The sequence below is a fragment of the Varanus komodoensis genome, unplaced genomic scaffold (assembly GCF_004798865.1).
Source record: "Varanus komodoensis strain SLA01 unplaced genomic scaffold, ASM479886v1 scaffold34_1, whole genome shotgun sequence".
NCBI lineage: Eukaryota > Metazoa > Chordata > Lepidosauria > Squamata > Varanidae > Varanus > Varanus komodoensis.
In genome coordinates, this window is record NW_025335854.1 from 4,428,306 (window position 1) to 4,453,109 (window position 24,804).

Genomic DNA, 24,804 nt, shown 5'->3' on the forward strand with positions numbered 1-24,804 from the left:
TGGCTTGTTTATGTAAGTGGGAAGCAATTTTGTAGGACTTTTCCCACACACAAGGACTTGGGAGCAAGGCAAAGGTTTGAAGTGGGCTGCTCAACCATGCAAGAACACCAGACAAACCTCATGTCACACCCAGGGAGTTTCTACAACTCGCCCCTCCATCCCTAGATGAAAAGAGGAAATGATGATGCACTGTCCAGCCCTGTTACTGTTCTGATTGAGCACTCAGAAGGACTTTCAAGGTGGATAGGATGGAAATTGCCCATTCCCACTAAAGATAGTATGCAGCTGTGACACTCCAGTGGTGGAAATGTTGTTGCGCTGGTAGAAACTGGATCTCAAACTATGCCCAAGAGGAGACTCCAGCTTAAGTTACATTTGCACAAGCATGCTTGTTGAACTAGTTGCTTAACCGATAGCACAACTCACTGCACAACTGGTTGTGCAAGCATAACGGTCTACTGCTTGCTCAGCTGAAGAGCTCCTTTGAGTTTGCAAATAGCACTGCTGGAGGTGACGCTTAAGGCCATACAGCTGAAAACGTGAATGCGACAAAGAGATGTTTGTTGGGTACCTCCCAGGCAACCAGGATTGGATGCTTGTGTTACGGCTGCTGATCAGGTTTGCTGCTCTGCAAAATGCGTAACGGCCCAGCCCTAATAGCATTGATATCATTCTCCCCAGACACTTTAAAACTACCAGTTATTTAGTAACATAAGAGCAGTGTCTTCATTCAGTGTCTAGGAATATCAAGGAAGTGGCACTTTTCACTGCAACCAGAAAATACAACTGTATTTTGACCAAGCAAGGAAACTAAGATTTTAAGTTATGACATTCTTTTTCCTTGGGGTTGTGTGAGAAATATACCTTGCTCTGTTTTTGTTTTGGGAGAGAACAACAAGCTTTTTTTTTTTTTTTTTTTGCCTACCACATTCAGTCACCAAATTACCACCCAGTTAAATACTTCCAACTAGTTACGAAGAGTCAGCGGAACCATCTTTGGAGAATGGCTGTTCCAGTGTAATAAATAAAGCGAGTGGTTGAGATGCCGATGGATCAAGGGTTATGGTCATTTTTGTCAAGATGGAATTGTTTCAACAGATCAGCAGCCGGGGGGACAAAACAAGGATGGAACACAGCATCATTTCCCCCCATGTTGCAACGCTCGCAAATGTTGTAAGATGAGGCAGCAATCATCTGGAAGGGGTGACACCCAGCGGCACGTTTGAGTTAGGTTAACATATTTGGATCACCGTCAGCAGTGCTTTTGCTAGTATGGGTAGGCAGACACAGCTATATAAACTATGAAGGTTGTCTGATATTCAATGGCTCCATCGACACTATAAGACAGAGCCCTGATTCTCATTCGGTACGTCTCCGGCTCACGCAGAGGCCTGGTGGTGTACACGATGCCCTTCAAGCTCTCGTCTCTGAGTGCAAAAGGGATTGTCATGTCCTCGTTGACCATGAGGAAACTTGTCCTTGGATGCATGACTCCATCTTCAGTGTACGCAACCAGCCGGAGTAAATCCTGATTGGCTGCAATCCCAAAAGGGAGGGACACCAGTTTGTACTCCAAGGTGTAAGGGCTCCAGGCACACTCCAGGTCATTGGGTGGGCAGTTCTTGAGGCAAAACCTAAAAATAAATACAGCCACGAAGACTTAGACCATGACCACACCAGACCAGTGATAAAGTTAAACAAATGTGCCTTTTTATTTATCATTATATTAAAATAAAAATAGGGAGGAAAGCAACGGATCCAGCCACCAGAAGTTTCACAAGCTTGCGAGCTTTTTAATGCAATTGCCAGGCTGACATTAAGTAGGAATTGCATGCAAGAGAGTGCAAGGTTTTTCCTTGCCAGAAGGAATTAAAGGCACACTGTTGACAGTGCGGCACAAAGAATGAGCCTCAAAGACGCGTTATGCCACAGGAAGTAGTGATGGGCACCCATTTGGGTGACTTTGAAGCAGGATGGTGGAGGTCAAAAAGTTGAAGCGTTCCTTCCTCCAAGCCAAGGCTTGGGGAAGGAAGTTTTCCACGGCCGCTAGCCTCGCTGGCTATGTGCTGCCTCCATTACCAGAGGTGGCTTTCCTACATGCACCAGTTGCCGAGGAGCTTGGGCAGGAGAAGGTCTTGCGCCCATCGTGCTGGAGGGATCCTGTGGCAGCTGGTTTGCCATAGTGTGAACAGAGTGCTAGACTGGACGGACCTTTGGTCTGATCCAGCATGGCTGCTCTTAGGTTCTTAAATGGGTGGGTGCTTCCATGAAGAGTCACCTGGTGATGCATAAAGGAAAAGTAAAGGTTTCCCCACACATGAGTGCTAGTTGTGTCCGAATCTGGGGCCAGTGCTAATCTCCGTTTGTAGCCGAAGAGCCAGCATTGTCCAAAGATGTTTCTGGGGTCATGCGTCCTGTATGACTAAATGCCAGGACGCAGGGAACACTGTTACCTTTCCCACCAAAGTGGAACCTATTTATCTGCTCACATTTGCATGCTTTCACATTGCTAGGTAGGCAAGAACTGGGGCAAAGCAGCAGCGCTCACCCTGTCACACGGATTCGACCTGCCGCCCTTCAGTTCAACAGCACAGTGGCTCAATGGTTGAAGCCACTGCGCCACCCGCAACCCACAACGCATAGCTTAAAATAAATGAGTGATGTAACAGTGCAGCTGCTTCTCTGCATTGCGCCATGTTACAAAAGGAGGAAGAATCCAATAGGAGGGTGGTATCTACACAGCACCCCATATTATGCCAGTGTGGTGTCGTGGTTAAGAGCGTGGGACTGGGACTCGGACGATCTGGGTTCCAGTCCCCGCATGGAGCCAACTGGGTGACTTTGGGCCAGTCACAGACTCTCAGCCCAACCTACCTCACAGGGTTGTTGTTGTGGGGGAGGAGGAGATTGATATAAGCTGCCTTGAGCCCTTTGTAGGAAAAAAGCAGGCTATAACTCGAAAAACAAACGAACAAATATTATCAAGTCCGAGCCTCAGTCACCCTAACTGTAGCTAAAGGATGAGTAGATTAAAAAAAAATGAATCACACACTGGAAAAGTGAGGAATTACCCACCGATGAACTGATTCTAAAAAAGATTCTGGACTGTGCAGAAATGGACAGATTGACTTTATCACTGAAGGAGAAAGAAGATACTGACTTCGATCAAACTTGGGATTTTTTTTATTATTGGCTAGAGAAATGGGACTTGGCTTAGATTTAAATATGTTTTTAAGTTATTATAAATGGATTTGAATATGACTATAGAACGTTAAAAGATATGAGTAGGGGGGGCTGACCCAGAATGTCTGATGTATTTGATGATTGAATTTCTTTAGTATTGGTTTAAAAAATCACTCCTTTTACATGCTAGCCAAAAACTTGAGCCTGCAAACTGCTACTTGAGACAAAGTAAGCTGAAGAGTTGTTTCTTCCCACTGTCCTCACCCCATGTGCAGAACTATCAGCCAAAGATTAGGCAAAACAAGAGTGGCCGTTGGGTGCTTCATGCATTTTCTTGTGATTTTAGTTTTAATTAATAAACTGCCCTTTTAGGAGGAAAAGCAGGGTGTAAGTATTTTTTAAAAATTCACAAAATGCTAGCATTCACCAGGCAAACTTGGTTGATGGGTGAGTAGAGTTTGATGCATCTTCCTTGCTGTTCTTCGGAGATCATAATGAGATATCAAAGAAAACCTCACTGAAGAAGCAGCTCAAGCGATTGACAGTACTAACTCATGCACATCTGCTCAACAGTAAGTCCTTCTGGATTTAACAGGACTTACTCCAGGAAAGTGTGTATGGTATTGAACTCCTCATTCTTTCATAACTTAAAAATCAGTCCCTTGCATTATGCCCACAGGAAGCTAGGTAAGATGAGTCAAGGAATTCCTCAGGAGGTTTTTGGAGCAGGAGGAATATCCCAGGGAGGAGGACTCTGGTCTGAAGATGGGAGGAAGTGGGGCAGAAGCTGAGCTCTTTTTGGCTGTGGGAGGAGCTGGGAAGAAAGAAGGTGTGATCTCACAAAGAACATGCATGTGAATTGCAATGTATTTGCAATGTTATGTCATATTGCAATATCAGAAATGAAATCTGGAAGAACAAAGACCCGAAAATAAAACTTACCCAGATAAAGGATCTCGCAGATAATCTGGGGGACATGGTGTGTCTATGCACTGATAGCTTCCTCTTGTATTAAAACACATACGATTTGGTCCACAATGGATATCTTGATCAAGGCATTCATCTATATCTAATTGAAAAACAACAACAGATAAGTGACTTGCTGATTTTAAGCTAATAGATATACAGTCAGAAGAGAAACCACCCAAAACTCTTCCTGCATGCAGACACTAAGTTTTGAGCTGTTACATCTTGGAATTCAAAAGTGGTTCTTGCATGTGTTCATTTAATAAACTGCAAAAAGGCAGTTGTGTTGTGATTGTTAATTGTGTTATATATTTTATGCCTCTTAATAACTCCCACAGTGTTATTATTGGGGGGGCAAATTGTTGCTCTAAACAATGGGGTGGATGGCTTTTTGGCATGCAAACCCAGCACTGCAGTGAAGGGAGTGTTTGTAATGTTAACCGCATGCAGGAACAGATGGTCTTGATCTTCTGGTTGCTTTCAGGGTAACTTGCAGTAGAGCAGGAAGGGTTTTGGGATACCAAAAATTTAACAAGAACAAACAAACAGAACCCCTCAAAAATATTAGGCCGCTGAAGGGAAGGGAAGGAGAGAGAACCTGCCAGCCAGACAGTCAATTTCTGGGAGAAATCTTATTCCTCCATTTAATCTGGCTGGGGAAAATATCCAAGCAACTCCTGAAGCCTGAAATCTACCAGCTCCCGACTTAGGGAATGTATGTATGTATGTATGTATTTATAGCTTTTCTATCCTGTCCCCTACAGAATGTCTCTAGATGGCTCCGGAACATCTCAGGATGTTCCAGTCATCCTATGGATTGTGCTATCCCACTCAATTCTTTTCCCATAAGAAGAATTAATTAAGCAGCTGGATTAATAGATAACCAGTGAATCGTCCAATGCTACTGGAGTCCCTGAGAATGTTACCAGTGGTATGGAGTGGTTACAGCCGTCCCCTTGCTAAAGGGCATCTGTGAATAAGCCACCCCAATGGCATGAACAGAAAGCCTCCAGTCCAGTCATCTTCTGTATACACGTTTCTCAATAGCATTAAAGCAAGCTGGAGCAACCTCTCCAATAAGTCTGTTTGCCAAGGCTCTTATGAGCTTGCGTCAATGGCTTCTTGTACAACTTCCCCTATATCAACATATTCTCTTACCCTGGCATGTTTTGCCATTGGGCGTTACTCGGTAACCTGTTGGACAGAAACACTGGTAACTTCCTAAGGTGTTTCTGCACTCGTGCTGACAAGCATCTCTGTTCTCACATTCATCAATATCTGTAAAAAGCAGAAAGGCAAAAACATTCAGATACTGAGGGCAGGAGACAAACTAACACTGAAAAAACTCTTGGAGCAGTTAAATTCTTACACACAGAGAGGTACTCTAAGCCACAGAAAGTTTATGTTTTAGGGCTACAGTGGTACCTCGACTCACAAACGCCTCAGTTCACACAACCAAATTGGGTCGCGAACAAAAATTTCATGAAAATTTTGACTCAGGTCACGAACTCCGCATTGGGTGGCGACCACGATCATGGCCATCTCCCCGCCCCCCCTGAGTGGGGAGATGGCCATGATCGTGCTGGGGGCAGTTGGGGGGAGATGACTGAGATCACGCCCATCTTTTCCTGCAGGAGCGGGCCCGTGATTGCACCCATCTTCCCTGCAGGAGCACAACCGCGATCTCGGCCATCTGTCCCCCCAGCATGATCACACCCGTCTCCCCCCCCCCCCCCCCCGCCCGCTTCCCCCCCCCCCCCCCCCCCCCCCCAGTGTGCCCGCGTTCATGCCCATCTCTCCCACCCCGCAGCGTGCCCGCATTCGTGCCTGTCTCTCTCCCACTAGCATGCCAGGATGATGGGCGTGATCGCAGTCGCACAGGGAGTGGTGGGGAGATGGCCACGCTCATGCTCGGGGTGGTGGGGGGAGATGGCCGTGATCTTTGTTATTGTCACTTTGCTTCACATTTTTCTGATTTAAAAAAAAAAATAGTTACAGAACGGATGAACCTTATTTACATTGAACCTTATGAGGAAATTTGACTTGGCTCACGACCAATTTGGCTCACGACCAGAGTCCTGGAAAGGATTAAGTTCGTGAGCCAAGGTACCCCTGTATTTAAGTGTCTTCTTTAGATACTGCAGTTGAGTCGTTCTGAAGAACCCAGTCACATCCAAGCCTTTCCAGGGTTCGCCGCATGTAACATTTCTTCTAAAGTTCTCTTGATTATTAGACCAACGTTTCTTGCCAAGTCCTTCAAAGCAGGCAGAAGGGAGAATCTGAAGTCAAAAGTTTCCAGTCATGGTCTGCAGGAACCGCTGGGTGGCTGGAGAAGTGACAAGGGAGGAGGACGTGGCCTGCAGTGCACCATGCCCAAGGACTACTCAACAAGCTCCAGAGGGTCTTTGTTACCAAAGCCAGTCATTCATGCCTTCTGGGAGTCACTAATCTAATATATGGCTCCCCAGGGGCCAATCTCTCATTGGGCACAAACGCGTCCCTCACGCCTTCGATGAGCTCAGCTTCTTACACTGAAGGTGAGTGGGGTACCATAGAGAAGGAGCAGAATTCTACCAATAAGGGTGGGACATTGGCATTTAGAAACTAGGGGAAGGGCAACATTTTTCCAGTTAGAGCATTTGTGTGATGATATATTTTACAATATTGGTGGATGTATCCTGGCATGGGTTCCGTGTACTACTCCAAGCAGGTGCCATCCATGAGATGCTGTTGCTCATACAATATTATTTGATTTCAGTTGTTCAGTAAATTGCTTCTATATGATGCTTGATATTGTATTGTTTCGCATGTGTCTTTTGTAAACTGACTGGAGAACTTAGGCCATTGGAATAGAACTGTAAACTCATTATCACCCCTGCATCAGGTGCAAACAACATGTTACTCTAAAAATGTAGCTGGCAGTTATATCCTTGTTTTCTCTGCACTCAAAAGCAAGCCACAGGGGTCCCAAACCGCTTTGGATTGGGGGGGGGGGTTAACCCTTTGCTCCCTGCTGCAGTGTTATTCCAGTTCAGGAACTGCAACCCTGAAATTTGCATTGGCCAAAACTTATCCATTTGTTCCAATGCATTTAATAGGTGCATCAGTCCTTTAGATGAAGCAGCTGCTTAGAATCAAGCCAGGAAAAGTATGAATTTGGAATGTGCTGCAGCAGGAGAAAACAGAGGAAGAAGAGACATAAGACAAAGCCCCACTATGGCGGATCCATTCCTATACTGATGGTTCCCAAATACTTGTTGCTCTGAGAAAAACATTGTCCCCATTGCCCTCCGCCGATGGACAAGTATTTGTCTCAGAGAAGCTCATTTTTGTTTTATTTCTTCCCCGCCTTTCGAAAGGACTTGATGCACAAAAAGTTTCCATTACTTATCTGCTTACTTAGGTCGCTGCTCAAAGAAGATGGTTGATTTCAGTTTTGATCTTTACACACGCCACTTTGCATGTAAACAATTGGATTGGTTACACTAATTGGCTATAGATACGGGTTGGGAGTGACTGCCCCCTCCACCCTGAGTAAATGGTGCCCCTTGGAAGCAACCCTCTGCCTTTGTCCAGAAAGGCCGTTCATACACATGTAAATAATGAAACAGACATCCTGGGATTGATTCAGTGAGGCATCACATCCAGGTTTGCACCATTTTTGCCTCTACTTTAGGGAAAACTATCCAGCAGCTGAGCAGCACATGAACTGCTGCTGCTAAAAGGCAGTAGAGAAAACCCCATTCATTTTTCTCCCTAAAGCCACAAAACACAGTGCTTCTTTCTATTTGCTGTTCCAAGTTGCATCACATGTTCCATGATCGATAGGAATATTCCAGAGACCTATCCTAAAACAAGCAATCAGTGATGGAAACCAGCAGCTGTCGTAACTAAAGCCGCACATGAATGGACCTCAGAGAATGAATTGCGGTGGAACGCGTCAGCTGAATCCGTCTTGAGTTGCTCTGTGATGGCTCATTCACACATGGAATTCACCCATCCATGCCACAGACATCGTGTTGCATGTCTGTGTGTGAACGGGAGAGTGAGAGGGAGGCGGGTCTTAGCCACGGGATGAGGGTCTCTGATATTCTCCTCCATCTTAGTGGGGAAAAGTGTGGAGAAACACCATGTGTTTCCACCCAGTTTTGGGTCGGAAGCCACGTGGCACTTCTGCCCTTTCACCTGTGATAGCCCTGAGGTGAGAGGCCTCTGTGGGGTGCTGTCACTTTGTGCAGCAGCTCTTGCCTGGGGAGCGCATTTCTTCATGCATGCTGCTGGGGCCCCCCAGATGGAAAGCAGCAGAACTGTAAGTGGCACCACATTTCCGTTCCTGAAGATGCTCCTCCCCAGATGAAGGAAGCACCGAAGCAGAGTGAACTCTGTGGCGTTGCTTCAGATGAGAAACTGTCCGCAATGAGAGGGGCAGTTCAGCCTGGTTCCTTGCCCCCTTGGGTCATGCCCATCCGGACTCTTGAGCCAGAGAATGGAGCCAGGGGTGGCTTGGGGAAGTGGGGCTCCAGAGGAGCCCAGGTGCTCATCTCAAGGCCATCCTTCCCAAGTGCTCAGGCAGGCTCTTGGGAAAACCAGGATGTGCAGCTGTCAGGTGGGAGCATGGGAAAGGAGCTCCCAGAGTCCAGACAAAGCTGTTACGACTCTTGATCCCATGACAGGGCGGTGGGAGAGGAGAGCTGGCCAACTAGGGGTCAGTGTGCATAGAAAAGGCCTGCTTGCTTGCTTCCAGACGGGCCTTCCTAAAGGAATCGGGCCCAGGCATACTCAAAAGAAGGGTTTCCAGAAGCAGTTGTTTACACTGGGTTCGACTAACCTCTCTGTGCATGCCCAGAGACACATTCTATGGTGACTGAGTTGATGGGGCATACTTTGGACAATTAAGAGCTTTTGCAAAGGACCGGTCTGTTCCCTTGCATGTGCAGAGGGAGGAAAACCCAACTCACAACAGGAACCAGTCAACAACGTGGCCTCACTTTTGTTCCTCAAAAGCAGGAGTAAGCAAGAGAGTTCCTGAAGGTCCCACTGAGCCCTCAGATGTCTTTCTTGTTACCCACCAATTGTTTTGTCCTTCCCATTTAAAAAAGTCATTTTCTTGCCAGCTGTTGGGATTGCTTGGTACTGAAAATGAGAGATTCCAAGGACCTTACTGTGCTGGGGCTCAGACCACACTTCTGCCTTCGATAGGCGAAATCTGGGTAGGTGACTTGCTCTTTCAGCACCTCCCATTTCATGTGGCGCCCAGGTGATCTTTGCACATTCCCACCTGTGTCCATACCCTGCAAATTTGCCTGCCATTGCCCAAGAGAACATACACAAAGGGCAGTCTGTGACTTGTTCACTCCATATACCCCAACCACCGCAGCAACATACATAGTTTAAAGGAGAGAAAACATGAAAAGGACAGGCAAAGTGGCTACACCCGCTTTCTCATCCCGGATCACTGGCTAAAGTGATCTCCCTCTTCATGCCTACCCAAGAGGCACCACCCTTGAGCCGATTCATAAATCAGACTCTCCAGGCCAACTCACACAAGACCTCCCACAGAGTCCGTGTCAATTATGATGTTTCCGCAGTCCCAAAAGCCAGCGCTCGCTGGGTGGGACATTCCCTTTCCCCACGTCCACTGAAGTTCTGGAAATTTTGGCATAAACAAAGCTTGCCGTCTATGTTAGAATGAATTTTTGCCGTACGTGGGGGCAGAAGGAGGATGATGGAGTGGCATGGTCTGAGTGGCGGGGGACTGGCAAGCTAATTCGCAGTTGTTTGGGAAAGAGTGGGATTTGGTTTTTAAAGGAAAGGCAGTCAGTCAATTATTTCCTGCAATTTGGTCCTCTACCCCATTAAATCACACATCATATTGGTGCATAAAAGCAACCTAACAGTGAATGAGCACAGAGAAAATAGACAGAAAGAAAGAGAAAAGGGAACGAAGGAAGGAAGGGAGGGGAGGGGAGGGGAGGGGGAGGGAGGGAGGAAAATTTGCATCATAGACAAACATGTATATATATATATACACATACATATATGTGACATTTACCTATACATTTGTTATTTCTTGCCTCAAAGCCTTCAGGGCAAGTCTTTCTAACATTCCTTTTAGTCCTGGAGATGGGAACTCTGCTGTTTCTATACTCTGTGTAGGAGCTGTAGAGACTGGAGGATTGCCTGATATATTGCTGAGGTCGGTAGTTGTCTCTCATGGGGGAGAGCTGGGCATAGTTATAGCTACTGTAGTAGGTGCCATAATTTGGCAACCTCTCCAATCCGGCACAAGATTTGCCATCGCCTAATAAATGTTGTCCAGGGGGACAGATACACTTGAAGCTGCCGGGGCTGTTCACACACTGATACGCGCAAGGCTTAGGCAGTTGTTCACACTCATTAGTGTCTGCCCATGGGACATGGTTCCAAAGCATCACACCAGTGGCAAGGGGAGGGAGAAAAAATGACAACACAAAAGAACATTAAAAAGCACATCAGTCTGCAGAAAAAACTTACACACACACAGACCCACCCTGGGCCCACATAACATGGGGGCAAATTAAATGCTTTATGAATACAGCAAGTGAAACAGAGGCCTGGGTAATTTTACTTTGCTTTGGGGTTTTCCAAAGGTGGCATTACCGAGGATTGCCAGGTCCAGTCCCTGAGGGGGTTTTCTGAACCTTGAGCAGAGATGTCTGGATATTATTCCCATAATCCCTTTCCATGGCCCAGGCTGCCCACAGCTGTGAGCTGTGCCTGCCCTGCTTCCACAGTTGCAGAATCTGTGTGGAAATGTCAGCAGAATCATGTTGTGATCTTAATCACACCTGGCAGACACAAGGGTCTTATTTCAAAGAGGTCGTGCATAAGATCGCACTGGGAAGTCTTTGGAAAGGGTGTGAAGATGCATCTTTCAGTTCAGCCCTTTCAAATGTGTAGGTCTGATGTTTTACTTTTATACTTCTTGTAATATCATTGTTTTTCTTGTTTTAAGCTTTTCTTGTTATAAGCTGCTGCATATAACTGCCTTGGTGTTTATTGCTTTTGTTTTTGTTAGGCAAGGCAGTATAGAAATATTAATAATGAAGAAAGAAATGCTAAAATCAAAAGCTCTTTTCAACAATGAAAAGCGGCAGTGAAAAATAGATGGAAGGGCTGAAGAAGTGCTAGCAAGCTGTTTTTAGACGTGCAGCGTTTCTGACTATAGCAGAACCTTGGAAGAAGCATGCTGCAACTTGTTAAAAGCCATGTTTACAGCCAAAGAATTGTTTAGTCCATGTCCCCTTTTAAGATTAGAACAAGCCTTACAAGAACCCCTTTGGCAATCTTGAAAGCTGTATTAAGTTCAATGGGAGCTTTTTCTTCTCCGCAAATAGCAAGTTAGGACTATTGGGGGGGATGGTCCCACAACCACCCTGTCAAAGTCCTGATCTTAACCATCTCTTCATGTTCTGCACTCAAGTGCTAATGATGTGACCAATGAAACATTTAGCTTGGCCCTCAAATAATGAATGGCACATCAACTTACCATTCATTATGAAATCAAATGCCATGCAAAGGACTAGCCATGATCAGGAACGTGCATCTTCCTTGTTGTTCTGATAAATGCACATTTATTTTATCAGGTATGATAAAACTTATTTCATCAATCATGTTCACCAGGATTTCAATCAAAGGTCTTAGCTATCTCCGAGACCTGCTGATTTTAAGATGCAAGTGATCTTGAGCCATTTTTGTTGCCTAAGCGACAGGCAAACTTGGGCAATGGTACTCCAGTCCATCCAGCCCCTGCTTCCAACTTACCCACACATGGTCTTCCAACTCCCTGGGATCTGTACCCTCTTGGGCACATACAGTGGTAGCTTCCCCGTGAGTTTTCACATATCTGGTTGTAACGGCACTGATGGGTACCATCTCTGCATTCATCAATATCTGACAAGAAGCACAAGCAAAGTACTGCTGTTTTTGCTGCAGCAAAACTGCCCTCTGCTTTTTCATCCTCTCCAAGGGTTTGTACTCTCCTGCTGCAGTGCTCTGTACCCCACCCTGAATTCTGATTTCTTCTGGGACCTTGATTATCAGAATGTGGAAAGTAAGGTTCCATTTAGATGCCAGGAAGCTCTTCCTGACAGTTAGGACCCCAAGGGTATGGAATGGGCTTCCACGAGAGGTCGTTGAGGCCCCATTGGTGAGTGTGTTCAAGGATAGGCTAGAGATGCACATGGTGGGCATGTCGTGAGTGGAGCCAGCTGGAGCTGGGGGTCAGACTAGATGGCCTGGGAGGCCCCTTCTGATTCGCTCTGTTTCTATCCCATCTGTGCTCATTAGACAGCACACACCACTATTCTAAATAATGATCACTGTCAGGGAATGAGGAAGATGGAAGCATTAAATGCTCAACAGAAAGTGAAAGTTTTGCTTTCCTTTTTGAGTTGTGGCCCTTATGGATTCATGTAGCAGCGTTCATGTTTATGATGTCTGAGTCCTGAGACTAATAAAGGAGTACATGAATGAAAGTCAAAGATGCTATGGAAGGAAAGAGACAACACTGAAACAGCAGGGGATGCCATGATTCTTGGCTATATGGTACTTCCAGACGGAGGGCTGGCTACACTCTTCGTTAAAAGCCATTGATCAGTTGTCTCATCTTTCCCTCTTTAATGATTTTTTGTGATAAGAAAAAAGATGGAGGACAGTTACAAGTGAAGTTGATGACCCTGGGTCTCCATTCAAAATTCTGTGAAAGAGACAGGGCAATTGCACAATAAAAACCTTCTCCGGAAACACTCGTAGCTTTTGCAAATCTTTAGGAAAATAAGTGTACCTACCTATACAAGTTCCATTTTCTGCTTTGGTCATTCCATTTGGACAGAGATCAATGCATTTATAACCACCTCGTGTGTTCTTGCACAGCTGATCATGTCTGCACACATTTTGCCTACATTCATTCACATCTTTAAAAAGATAGGAAGCAAAATAGCTGAATGGATCGTGTCATTTTTCACCTTACGTGGGTTAAAGGTAATCTTCTTTTCCTCTCTTCTTTCTCTCTTCCATATACTTGTGCACCTTTAAAAATCACACTTTAGATACGAAAATGATTGCTTAAAAAATCATTATGCTGCTCAAAAGATAATGACTTACAATTTGTGTGCTGCACCAAAATCCAATTAAAGTGCAATTCTGTGCATTTTTAAGTTGAAGAAGCTCCCACAATTCCCAGTATTTGCTGGCTGGGGAATTCTGGGTGTTGTAGGACTTTGTTCTGCTGAAACATACACAAAACTGCACCCTTCTTTGACTTTCTATTATTATAAGTGAAATAGACTGCAGTGTTCATCAAAATGTATTTCTTCACCCCTTTAAATATACACTGCACTGTATTTATGCAAAGAGAAACAAATCTTTCCATTTAGTAAAGATAACCATGGTGCTCCTAACCTGAAATGTTCTACATTATCCTTCAGGTTCTCAACAGTAAAAGTGACTTAAATGCTCTCAAGTGTGAAATATGCATAATTTCTATTCTTACTTGCGCCTTTAGACCTTAAATGGGAAGTTCTGCTTTTTATTCAGTCAGCTGCTATCACAGTACAATATCTAATGTCTGAATTACAAAGTGACAAAAATTACTGCGGCATAAGTTCTTCTGGAGAACTCATTTTGGTGTGACACTGATTATAAGAATCCCCATCCTACTTTTACATGAGGCAGGAATGTCCTGGACTGTGACTCAGTTAATAAAGAAGACCTTTTGTATCTTGTTTAGAGAGTGGTCTTCGTAAGACTAAGAACATCAAACATTACAGTATGGAAGCAGAATGCCACTTGAATGACACCTGCACAAACACGCAGCATGAGGCCAAATTAAGGAAGAGAGATAGTGGCCTGGAGATTATTTAGCCAAGTTGAGGACATCCAGTGGAGTTCCGCCCCAAAAGCAGATTCTTCAGATATCCCCAGGGCCCTTGGCTGTTACAACCCCTTTCCTCATAGATGCCATTAATTGTGCTTTGCTGCTCCCCATCAGAGCAAGGGCTTTATATCTGTGATCCCCTTAGGCTGAGGTGGAGGAGAGCAGACAGGTTGGCCCTGCCATGGGGCAGGTAGGCATGGTAATGAGCATGGCTGAGCAGGAAACTCAGCCAATACAAAGAGCTGCAGAATAGAACACACCGTCTTTCTGCCTGCCTGCCTTTCCCCTGCAGAAGGACCATTTTGGCAGTGAAGGGGATGTATCCTCTTGCCACTGCAATATCCTGAGGGAATAAGGAATTATCCCCACTTCTTGTGGGCCCAGTTCTCCCTCCTTTCGCCATGTATTTTCACAGATACCAACTTAAATAACCAACATGAAACACTTTTTTTGAATAGCATAGCATTAGACTACATTTAGGCTGACCCCAGAACCTGGTCTAAATTCTGGATCAGTGGCTGGAAAGCTGTGAACATGCTAGAAGGATTTTGTTTTCTAGAAGTGATGCACTGTCCTTGTCCATTTCTGTGCTCTTTCCTACCCATGCATTTCCTGCCTTTTAGCTGATATCCTGGGTCACATCCACAGTGGAAGCTTCCAATGGTGTTGAAGCAACGTTGATGGCACGGGTTCAACTCCTGGCATTCATTAACATCTGTGGAATAGGAAGGACATCAGCACACATTCCTTACCCTGAAGATATGCTGTGCAAAGGGCTGAATTTGACCAGTCCTACTAAACAGGGGCAAATCACTTGGGGGGTGTAGGAAGAGGGATTGCTCAACCCCCATGGCTCTTTTTTCTGCATCCTCTAATCAAGCAGCCAAGGTTCTGCATGTGAGAACAATGATATGGAGGGACTCCTTTGTAAGTGCTAGCATAAGAAACCCCAGGATTGTGGGTGGTTGTGCGTGAAAGTGTGAAGAGTGTACCCTCCTCCAGTCGTGGCTCTTGGGCAAAAAGGGGCTCTGCCCCCCCACCCAATCCTGCTCTAAATCATAAAATGAAAGTATTACATATTACACCTAAGCAGCAAGAACTTGTGCTTTAGCACATGTGAGTGAAAGCGCACGGATGGAGAGCATCTGCCTTACTGGGCATTTTGGACACTGCAGAAAACTTGCCTGAAAATCACAAATTGAGAAGGCAAAAAAAGACCACTTATTCCAATCTGTTTCTTGCTACCTCCCAGGAGCCAGCCTATCCTCATGGAAATGTTGGCTTAATGTTGTTGTACATTATTTAACGGCCATTGTCAACAGATAAATCCTTCACCATACCTTGGCAACTCAATCCATCTGACGTTCTTCTGAAACCAATCCCACATCGAACCACACATCGGAAAGAGCTGATCATGTTCTCACAGTCTTGGCCAGCATGGCACGAATGCCTCCCCAAAGCACACTCATCGATATCTGCAACAGACATGCACTGTAGTGAGGACATGCCTCAGCACATACCATGGGAGAAGAAGCAGCATCAATGCTACCGTGAAGATACTACCCATCTCAATATCTCGGCTCATGGTAAAAAAAAGCACACGATGAATCAAACTTTGTGAAGTTGAGTCTCAGAGCTTGAGTCCCAATGGAGAAAAGATGGGATGGAATGAATAAAATATAATAAATAATATTATCTTACGCAATGAAAATACTGCCGGGAAAAGTGCAACCCAGCGCAGAGGTTAGCACCAAGTGATATCCAGGACTGATTCTAATTCTCAAGGTGTTGTCTTCTGCAGAGTAGCTGGTCGCTTACCCCTTTTCTCAGGCTACTGCATGACGTCTGGACTGTGTGGTCCTTACCTTGGCATGCTCTTCCATCAGCGGATATGGTAAGGCCATTAGGACATGAGCAATAATAGGTGCCTATGGAATTGTGGCATATGTGGGAACATGGATTTCGAACGGTACACTCATCTTCATCTAATGGGAAAAACAAGACAGGATGACACGTCAGTTCCACCTGCAGAATATAGCTTACTCCATAGATTGGCTGGGGCTGTCCTACTTGGGGCACATCCTGCAAAGACAAGATGCCCTAGAGAAGAAAGGGGAAACCAAGGCCGAAGAAGGAAAGGAAGCCTAGATAAGATATGGGCTGATTCCATAAAGGAAGCCACAGCACAGACAGGATATTTTGGAGGGCTTTCATTCCTAAGTTTCCGTAAGTTGGAGTTGACTTTGTGGCACATAAGAACAACTGAGTTTGGCCATTTGAAGCCTGTAGGGTCTAGTTATCTGCCTGAAACTTGCAATATTCATGTTTAACAATGACAAGGAGGAGGAAAAGAGCCCCATTCCTACCACACTGATAACTCCTCCCAAACTGCAGCTGTAGTATGAACATGCTAAAAAGTTCTAAAGGATAGGAAGCATGGAGGCAAGGAAAAGCAAGCCCAGATTCAATTGTGTTTTTTAAAATCCATCCCCCGCCCCCACGCCATATGCACATGGAGGGATCCTGCAATGGAGTACACCAAAGTGTTTCAAAATGTAATGATGACCCCCTCCTGCACCCCATAAGTGTCAAAGGGTCATTATGGGAAGCAGGACCCACAAATTCTATTTTGCTTTCAGCATTTCTATGTGCAAATGCAGATATGCTTTCATAGGCATCTCTGGATTTTTCCACAGTTAAAAGATGCGATTTCAGAATAAGGCGACAGCATAAGAGCATCATGCTAACCCGATTTAGATTAATAGTCTCTGATTGGCAAAAGAACAAAAGGGAGTTTCTTCCTAGGAACTAGGAAGGGGGATGCATGCTACAGATGGGGCTTATTAAGCAGAAGGATACTCAAAGTCCAAAGGAAGGCAACACACCGAACATTCTGTCTTTAGTTAAATTTCTGGCCATCCTCTTACCTAGACAGTAGGGCCCAGAAGAATCTAAATCAAACCCTTTAGGACATTGGTTGCTATGTTCTCCTGAAGATAAAGGAAGCCAAAGGTTATTCAAACTGGCAGAAGCTCCAGGTCTTATCAAACATCTGATCAATTCTCCTATAGAAGATCGAGCAGACTGCATCTTATGCTGCTCCCAGAAGGAAGAACCAGAACCAGGAAATTCCAAGGAAGTTTTCAGCTGAACAGCAGGAGAAACCTCCCACTGTAAGAGCTGTTTGGCAGAGGCCACCTGACTGGGGTGCCAGGATTGTAGATCCTTCATTGGCCAGGAGGATGGATGAATCGGGATTTCTACAATATCTCTATCTCCAAGGCCCATTACAACTCAATGATTCTATTACACTTATTTTTGAAGTGCTTCACTCTGTATTTCAGTTGAAAATCTCTTTATGCAAAACTACACAAACATTTATGCCAAAATCTACTGCTCTTGAGAGCTTTGCAAGATGTGTTTTATGTAGCACGATGAAAAAGCCAGTCCAAACTAAAAATCCTGATCCAGGGACAGAAAGCTACACTAGAATGTCAGAGGCTGTGAATGCAGGGAGTCTTCTTTCTTTATTAGCACAGAAGGACTTCTTTCAGTCTACTGGAAAGATGAAAAGGCCCAATGTGAAATATGGAAATCTATGGCAGAAAATGATTTGGGCATATTTGGAGCTTTGCTGCCCTGCCATGCCTGGTAAAATATGGAATTGCTATCAGGACATAAGAATCCAGGCATAAAGGTGTACAGGGCTGCACATCCAGCCCTGGACTTTCAGACTTTCATGTTGCTTTCCAAATCCATGACTTTATTGAGGCACATTAGAAATTCCCCACAACCATATATTGCTACACTTATCCATACTGTCTATGAGCATAAGCCTTGGGGCATTTCTTTAGTTTATTTGAAAACTTGTGTTTCCACCCCTTCATTGGCCAGGCATTCCTTACATCAAAGGGAGCGGGATATGCATCCAGCATCCTTTGCATCCACAGCAGTTCCCTTCTCCTAGGACTCGTCATTGCCCAGTCCCAAGCATCTTTTAGATGGATTCTGTTGGATCCAGACTTAGTCATGTTTACATCAAACCCCACTGAAATCAGTAGTATTTTGCTCATGGCTTCAATAAATCTTCTCTAAGCATGACTAAGGCTGGTTCCACCCAGTATAAGATTTTTTGCCTGGAATAGCTAAACATTAATGGACTAAACTGTAGCCTCTTGTTTGCTTCATCTTATTGGCGATTTGCAGGTAGTTTCTGTACATTTGACATCGCCTGATCCGGGACCTTGGGAGTGGGTCGGCCTGGAATCAAAGTCAGTATCCTGGTTTAGACATAATCCACTTTGGAGAAGGTCAAAGCACAAGTTGTACATGCAGACCCCATGAGTACGGTCTCCCCCAGCAATACCTTTTGTAATAGAAGCATGGATTTTGAAAGTCAGAGCTTCTTCAAGTGGGCTGTATTCAGTTTCAACAGAAGAGGCATGGAGCGTTTCCACTAGGAAAGGCATTGCTCCATGATTCTGATCGTAGGAAATGGTATGGTTCCAAGTATATGGTATACTAACTCCATCTATGTTGAAGAGGCGTGTAGAGTAAGCGTAGAGCTGACCAGAGCCTATTTGAATGTAATCTTCTGTATAATCCTGAAATAAACATCACAATCCCAAATTTAGGTGATATGAAATAGGACAGTTTTGTCATCTACAGGCTTCCCATCAAGGATGTTCCCATGCTGGAATACATTTCGGCACACATCTTTGCAACTTCGAAGGCAAGCAGTGTGATCTGTCCAGCCATTTGACTACCCTGATTACACAGCAGGCAAAATGCATTTTTGAAGGCACATGTAAGGTGCAACTCACATGTAATATTCCCCAGGAATTTTGCATGTGATGATACATAAAAAGGGGACACTCATCGAGAGTGTATCAGGTCTTCGGTTTATGGGGAAATAATTCTTTCTTAAGGAATAGGCAGAGTTGTACCTAATCCATGTGTCTGGTGCTACATATGCTGAAGAAAGAGGCAAGCAATAGTTTGTTCAAGTGACAAAACAGAAGGAGGACGAGGGCAAGGAGGGGAAGGGGAAGGGGAAGGAGGATAGATTAACAGAGATTCGTCTTCATTACAACAGTAGAGCAAAAGATCTTGAGAGAAACAGCAAGCAGTATTTATTTATTTGTAGTGTTTATATGCTGCTGAGTAAGAAAACCCCTGCATGCTTTACATATATAAATATGACACACCGGAGCACTCAAGGGTGCAATCCTGTACATTTATTCAGAAAAAAGCCCAGGAGCTTCCAGCGTGCTCCAGCACGGTGGGGTGGCAGGACTCATTTCTGTCCACGCTTGCATAGGGATGTTCCCAAGAATGACTGGAGTTAACTCTTCGTTTGCTGAATGGGCAGACGGTCTCATGGAGCCCTTGCCTGTGGTCCTTTTAACCCTCAGTGATGGTAGCTTTATATGATACCGTAATGTTGCAGTGGCTGACTGTATTAAGTACCAGCAGAGGAAAATCTAAAGAGTAATAGGCATGATTGCGGTAACATCCTGACTCACCTAACATCTACATCAAACTGCTGGGGGAGGTCATCGGGAGGTGTGGGCTGCGGAATCATCAATATGCTGACGACACCCAGTTCTACCTCTTGTTTTCAACTAACCCAGGTGAGGCAGTGGCTGCACTGAACCGGTGCCTGGCCGAGGTAATGGGCTGGATGTGGGCCAATAAACTGAAGCTCAATCCAGACAAGACGGAGGTTCTGTTGGTGGGTGATTCGAGCTCCTGGGTAGGTGTCTTGGGCCTTGCCCTGGACAGGGTTGCGCTTCCTCTAAAGGACAGGGTCTGCAGCTTGGGAGTGCTCCTTGACCTGGAGCTGTCCTTGGAAGCTCAAGTGACGGTGGTGGCGAGGAAAGCTTTCCTCCAGTGTCAGCTAATCTATCAGCTGCATCCCTACCTGGAGGAGGATTGCCTAGCAACAATGACGCATGCATTGGTTACTTCCCGGTTGGATTTCTGTAACGCGCTCTACGTGGGGCTGCCCTTGAAGACAGTCCGGATGCTTCAGATGGTGCAAAGTAGAGCAGCCAGGTTGCTGACGGGGACTGGGCATTACTCTCATATAACCCCAGTCCTCTACCAGCTTCACTGGTTTCCCATCGAAGTCCGGGCTCAATTCAAGGTGCTGGTTATCACCTATAAAGCCCAAAATGGCTTGGGACCAGGATACCTAAAGGAACGCCTTTTTCCCTATTTGCCCTCCTGCCCCCTGAGATCGGCAGCAGAGGCCCTCCTCCGGGAACCCTCTTTGAAAGATGTTAGGAGACAGAGCACCCAGAGGAGGGCCTTCTCTGCGGTGGTGCCCCGACTATGGAATGCACTCCCCAAAGAGGTCTGCCTGGCATCATCATTACATGTCTTTTGGTGCCAGGTAAAGACCTTTTTATTTAATCAATATTTTAATATGTTTTAATATTGTATTTTATTGTCGTATTTTATTAACTTGTAGCCAGAGTGGGTTGTCAATTTACTTATGTTGTAAGCCGTCCAGAGACGCAAGTAATTGGATGGCATACAAATTTTATAAATAAATACATACATACATACATACATACATACATACCTTTACATTAACATCAGCTGATGACTGTGGCTGCAATATGTGGCCACTGATAACAACATCCAAGAGTAAGGAACCCTCTGAGTCCAAGCCACGGCCGATATGAGTCATTCGTAAGATTTCCCCTGTGAATGTTAATAGTAGTTCTAATTTATAAGCAAACGGGGTCTGAAATGTACTAACAATGAACCATTTAACTGTACACAGCACACCATGAGAAGGTAAGTCTCATTGGAGAAGGCAAGCATGCTGGAGAAAGTTGAAGGTGGAAAAAGAAGAGGAAGACCAACCAACTAGGAGTTGAACTGATTCCATAAAGGAAGCCCCAGCCTGGAGTTTCCAAGAGCTCATCAGGGATGCCAAGCAAAGGGCATTTTTAAAGGTTTTCATTGATAGGGTCACATATGTTGGAGATGACTTGATGGCACAGAATAACAGCAACGATTTTTTAAAGCCACCAGGGTGGAGTGGGAGGTTGACAGGGATTGTAGAAGAACCAGTTCCAAAAATGGTCAACACTGTGTTTTATCCCCAGTCTGCACACACATCTCTGTAGGCGGCTTAATGGTTCTCAGAGTAAGAAACAGACAGAAACAGAAGGAAAAATACTGAATTTGTGACTATGGTAAGTGGTTCTAAAGGAAATGTTTGTTAGATCTGCAGAATGGAAAGCTCAGTCCCTTCATAACTAACCAGTCGCAAACTCCACTTGTGTCTCTCTCTTGAAAACTGCATTGGTGAGGGAAAAACCATTCTTAGCTTCCCCAATTTCCTTGGCTGCTGTCCAATAAATAGGACTCAGAATAGAAACTAGTGTTCTCATTGCTGGACCTTTAGAAGGAAAAGAACCCATTGTTATAAGAACAGCAACATTTGTTTTCGATATCGGCACCCTTTGTTTTCATATAATTTTATATTACTTCCCAGAACCCACCCCCTTAAAAAATTGGCTCAAACTCTCTGGAATCTTGAATAAACATTTCCCTTTTTAGCTGATTGCAATCACATTTCTTAAAACAGCACAGCCAGGCATGACCCTGGACTCGCAGCTCCACATCCTGGCACCAACCAGAGTGGCCTTGTCCCAAGAAGTAGCCAGGAAGGGACAAGATGTGCTCAGCAGCGATGCCCTATTCTTGGTGCCTCCTCAGCAAGCCCAACTCCTGCACTGCCACTCGTGCCTTGGGGGACAGTGCTCCCGTGGCAGCAGTGGGGTCATGGATTCTGCAGGGCCGCCCCAAGAACAGGGCATTCTGGCTGCATGCATGCCCCTGTTTGCAAAGTGTGGGAGCTGAGAGCCAGTGATCAGTGGAGTGGATACCTGAAGAACAAGGCCGGAGCATGGAGCGGAGAAGGCATCCCACCTCCAACTCCCAAGGCAGGCTGTCCAGGAAGGTCAGATAGTTTCCCTGTCTTCTCCTCTGCATTTCAGATCATGAGCCCTGTTTGGCAGGAGAGACCCTTGGACAGGCACAGGGAGACAAAGCCAGCTCGCAAGCATGGCGGCCAGAGAGAGGACCCTAATCCCTTCCCCTGGTATCCCCTCCGATACCACCTGGAGGAATGAGAGAGCAGGAGGTGGGTGGAAGGAGGAAAGCAACCCCCAGGAACCTTATGTCTGCTTGGCACATCCACCAACCCATCATGGTTACCACAATGGGTTCTTGTGATGTGCAAACCCACTCCAAGAGGGATGGTGAAAGTACAGTGCTAGGCATGTGCATTCCTGCTCCCCCCCCCAATCTTATTGCTATGGAAATAAATGGTGTCCCTTTAGCTAACAACTCTCCCACGTGAATAATATGTGCCAACTCAAATTTCACATTACGTTGGTCTTCATGCAATGTCATGGCGAAACATGGGAGGATGGTCCAGTTAACAGCAAGGATTTGGCTCCTAGTGGCCACACAGTCAAAGAAAACCATGCTGCCCCATCGCTGTGATGAGCATTCCCTGTGAGCCAGTATTTCAGCAGAATTAAACTATTTACTATTTGATAAGCCTATGTCGAAAGGATCAGACATACCAAGACTCCGAGGGATATTTGTAATTTTGGCTTGTATCCTTCTAGCATCCAAATCTGGACTTTCTATTATGGAGGCATTCAGGAAAGCGATTCCAAACTCAACATTGTTGATATTGCCAATGACACTGCCTCTGGTGCGTGGAGGTCCACCTAGTGATGGAGTAGTTGGGAAAGGGGAAAGGAAATACAACTGAAAGAGCACTTCTTCGTACAGCAGGTAGTCATAGGATGGAGTTCAGTTCCACAAGATGTGGTGACTCAGGTGCCTTTAAAAAGGAATTAGACAGATTCAAGAAAGGTAAGACAATTAGTGGTCATGATGGCTGTAGATGAGGTCCAGTAACATGAACAGTGAGCTTCTTCATACCAGTGGATAGAAACATGAACAGACGATTATGAATGCACACATGTCATGTTTGTGAGCGTCCCATAGCCAAAGTTGGCTATGTGGGAAGAGAACACTGGACTAGATCAGCTGCTGCTCTCATCCAACAGGGCTCTTTTTGTATCCTTATGTTCCAAAATATGTGCATCAGTAAAATCTCTTCGCTTGTCCCCTTGGAAAAACAAAAACAAACATGAGTTCTGGGAGGCCATAGTGGCTTCTCTGTTTGGAGAGAGATTCCGTAAAACCGTGCACTTAAATGGCAACATGACCAAACTTCTACCAGGCCATGTAACCCTGGAGGTAACTCCTGAGCCTGTTTAGAAGCACATTTCACAGAACGAAAAAGCAGAGTGAGAAGCAGAGTCTTCAGTGTGAAAGGCAACTGTTGTTTAACACTGCTTGCCAAAGGGAATGCTACAGAGCGTGCCAGGAAAGGAAACTGAACAAATTCCTGCAGGAATTCAGGCAGGCTTTATGCAATTCTCTGGTTAGGATCTTGGCCAGAGCAAATACACTTCTTTGTGTTCTGGTGCCACATTTTAAGGAAACAACTGAAAAAAAAAATATTCCGCACATTGACAAGAAGAAACGTACCTTTTCTACTACACTTATTTTCAGAACATTTTACTAGATCTCTGTGTATTTGTGTGCCTTCAGGTGGGGAGACTGACAAGCAACTTTTCTTGGATTGCACAGCAATTTTAATGACTTTTCAACATTTTAGGCCCCTGTCTGTGCAGCCATAAGAAGAAATGGTTGGATTCCTGTGCAAATATTGGCCAGGTAGTTTAAGCAAACAGCTTGCAAACTGCTCATTGAGTCTAGCTGAATATAAGTCAAAATGTCACTCTGTTTAGCCCTGGCAACTCTCCAGACGTGTGAGCTAGTGAGAACTAACCGGCAGACAATTTCTGAGGTTTGTTTCTCCTCTGCCAAAAAAGTGAAGACCAGACACAACAGCCCAAGCCCTCGCAATGCCAGTAAATGCCATGGTGCTGCATCAGCACCTGGAAACAGGAGCAGCACTGTGGAATTGCCCCGGACATATAAAGCTGCTCCTTCCCGACTCCCATCATTGGTCCATCAAACCCTGAGGCTGGCAAGGCAGTGCCACAGGGCTGCAGGACACCCCCCAGGTACCTGCCGACCCACGATGCCCCTTTTGATGCGCTGCCATTGATTAAAAGAAACCCCTTGGGTGGCCGAAAAGCAGCAGAGCTCCCACCTGCAGGCCTCTTTGCTCCACAGGGAAATGGAGAGCAGCTCCCGGCCAGCATTCTGCTGCTTCCCAGCCAAAATTCTCTTGAAAGGGAGTGAGGGAGGGAAGGAAGGAAGGAGGACTGTTCAGTACATTGGACTGGCATTGTGGGCGTTGTGGAATGGCCTGGGGTTGAGGGCAGAGGAGAGCATTGGGCAGAATTCGGGCAGTTTCCAGAGAGAGCATCTGGTTTGTGGTTGGGGGAATGAATCAGGCACAGGAAGAGGGAGTGTGTGCACACACTGGGGAGGGGATGTGAATGTGAGACAGGGAGAGGAGGAGGAGGAGGAGGAGGAGGAGGAGGAGGGAGAGTTTTGTGGGGCACAGTGATCCAGAGGGAAAGAGGATCTTTTAAAGGGGGTGATCCAAAGAAAAAGAGAGAAATTGTGCCTGGAGTGAATGGGATGTGTATGCCAAGAGCATATGGTGAGGGAGGCAGCTTGGGGTGGGCAGGCTTCTGAATAGGAAAGAGAACAGCAGC

At 45.5% G+C, this 24,804-nt stretch overlaps 1 protein-coding gene across 1 annotated transcript in view; it reads right to left on the reverse strand.

Annotated features, from left to right (window-relative positions):
- Positions 1–1,256: 1,256 nt before the first annotated feature.
- Positions 1,257–24,804, reverse strand: part of HMCN1 (hemicentin 1) — a 229,012-nt gene continuing 205,464 nt past the window's right edge. Inside the window, exons 94-107 of the mRNA XM_044439180.1 lie at positions 22,678–22,827; positions 21,345–21,482; positions 20,655–20,776; positions 18,432–18,669; positions 16,993–17,055; positions 15,931–16,050; positions 15,406–15,540; positions 14,667–14,780; positions 12,978–13,103; positions 11,953–12,081; positions 10,202–10,552; positions 5,308–5,427; positions 4,126–4,252; positions 1,257–1,634 (exon numbers count right to left, since the gene is read on the reverse strand). Coding sequence (XP_044295115.1) covers positions 1,268–1,634; positions 4,126–4,252; positions 5,308–5,427; positions 10,202–10,552; positions 11,953–12,081; positions 12,978–13,103; positions 14,667–14,780; positions 15,406–15,540; positions 15,931–16,050; positions 16,993–17,055; positions 18,432–18,669; positions 20,655–20,776; positions 21,345–21,482; positions 22,678–22,827 — 2,300 coding nt within the window. The 3' untranslated portion in view covers positions 1,257–1,267. The remainder of the gene's footprint in view (positions 1,635–4,125; positions 4,253–5,307; positions 5,428–10,201; positions 10,553–11,952; positions 12,082–12,977; positions 13,104–14,666; positions 14,781–15,405; positions 15,541–15,930; positions 16,051–16,992; positions 17,056–18,431; positions 18,670–20,654; positions 20,777–21,344; positions 21,483–22,677; positions 22,828–24,804) is intronic.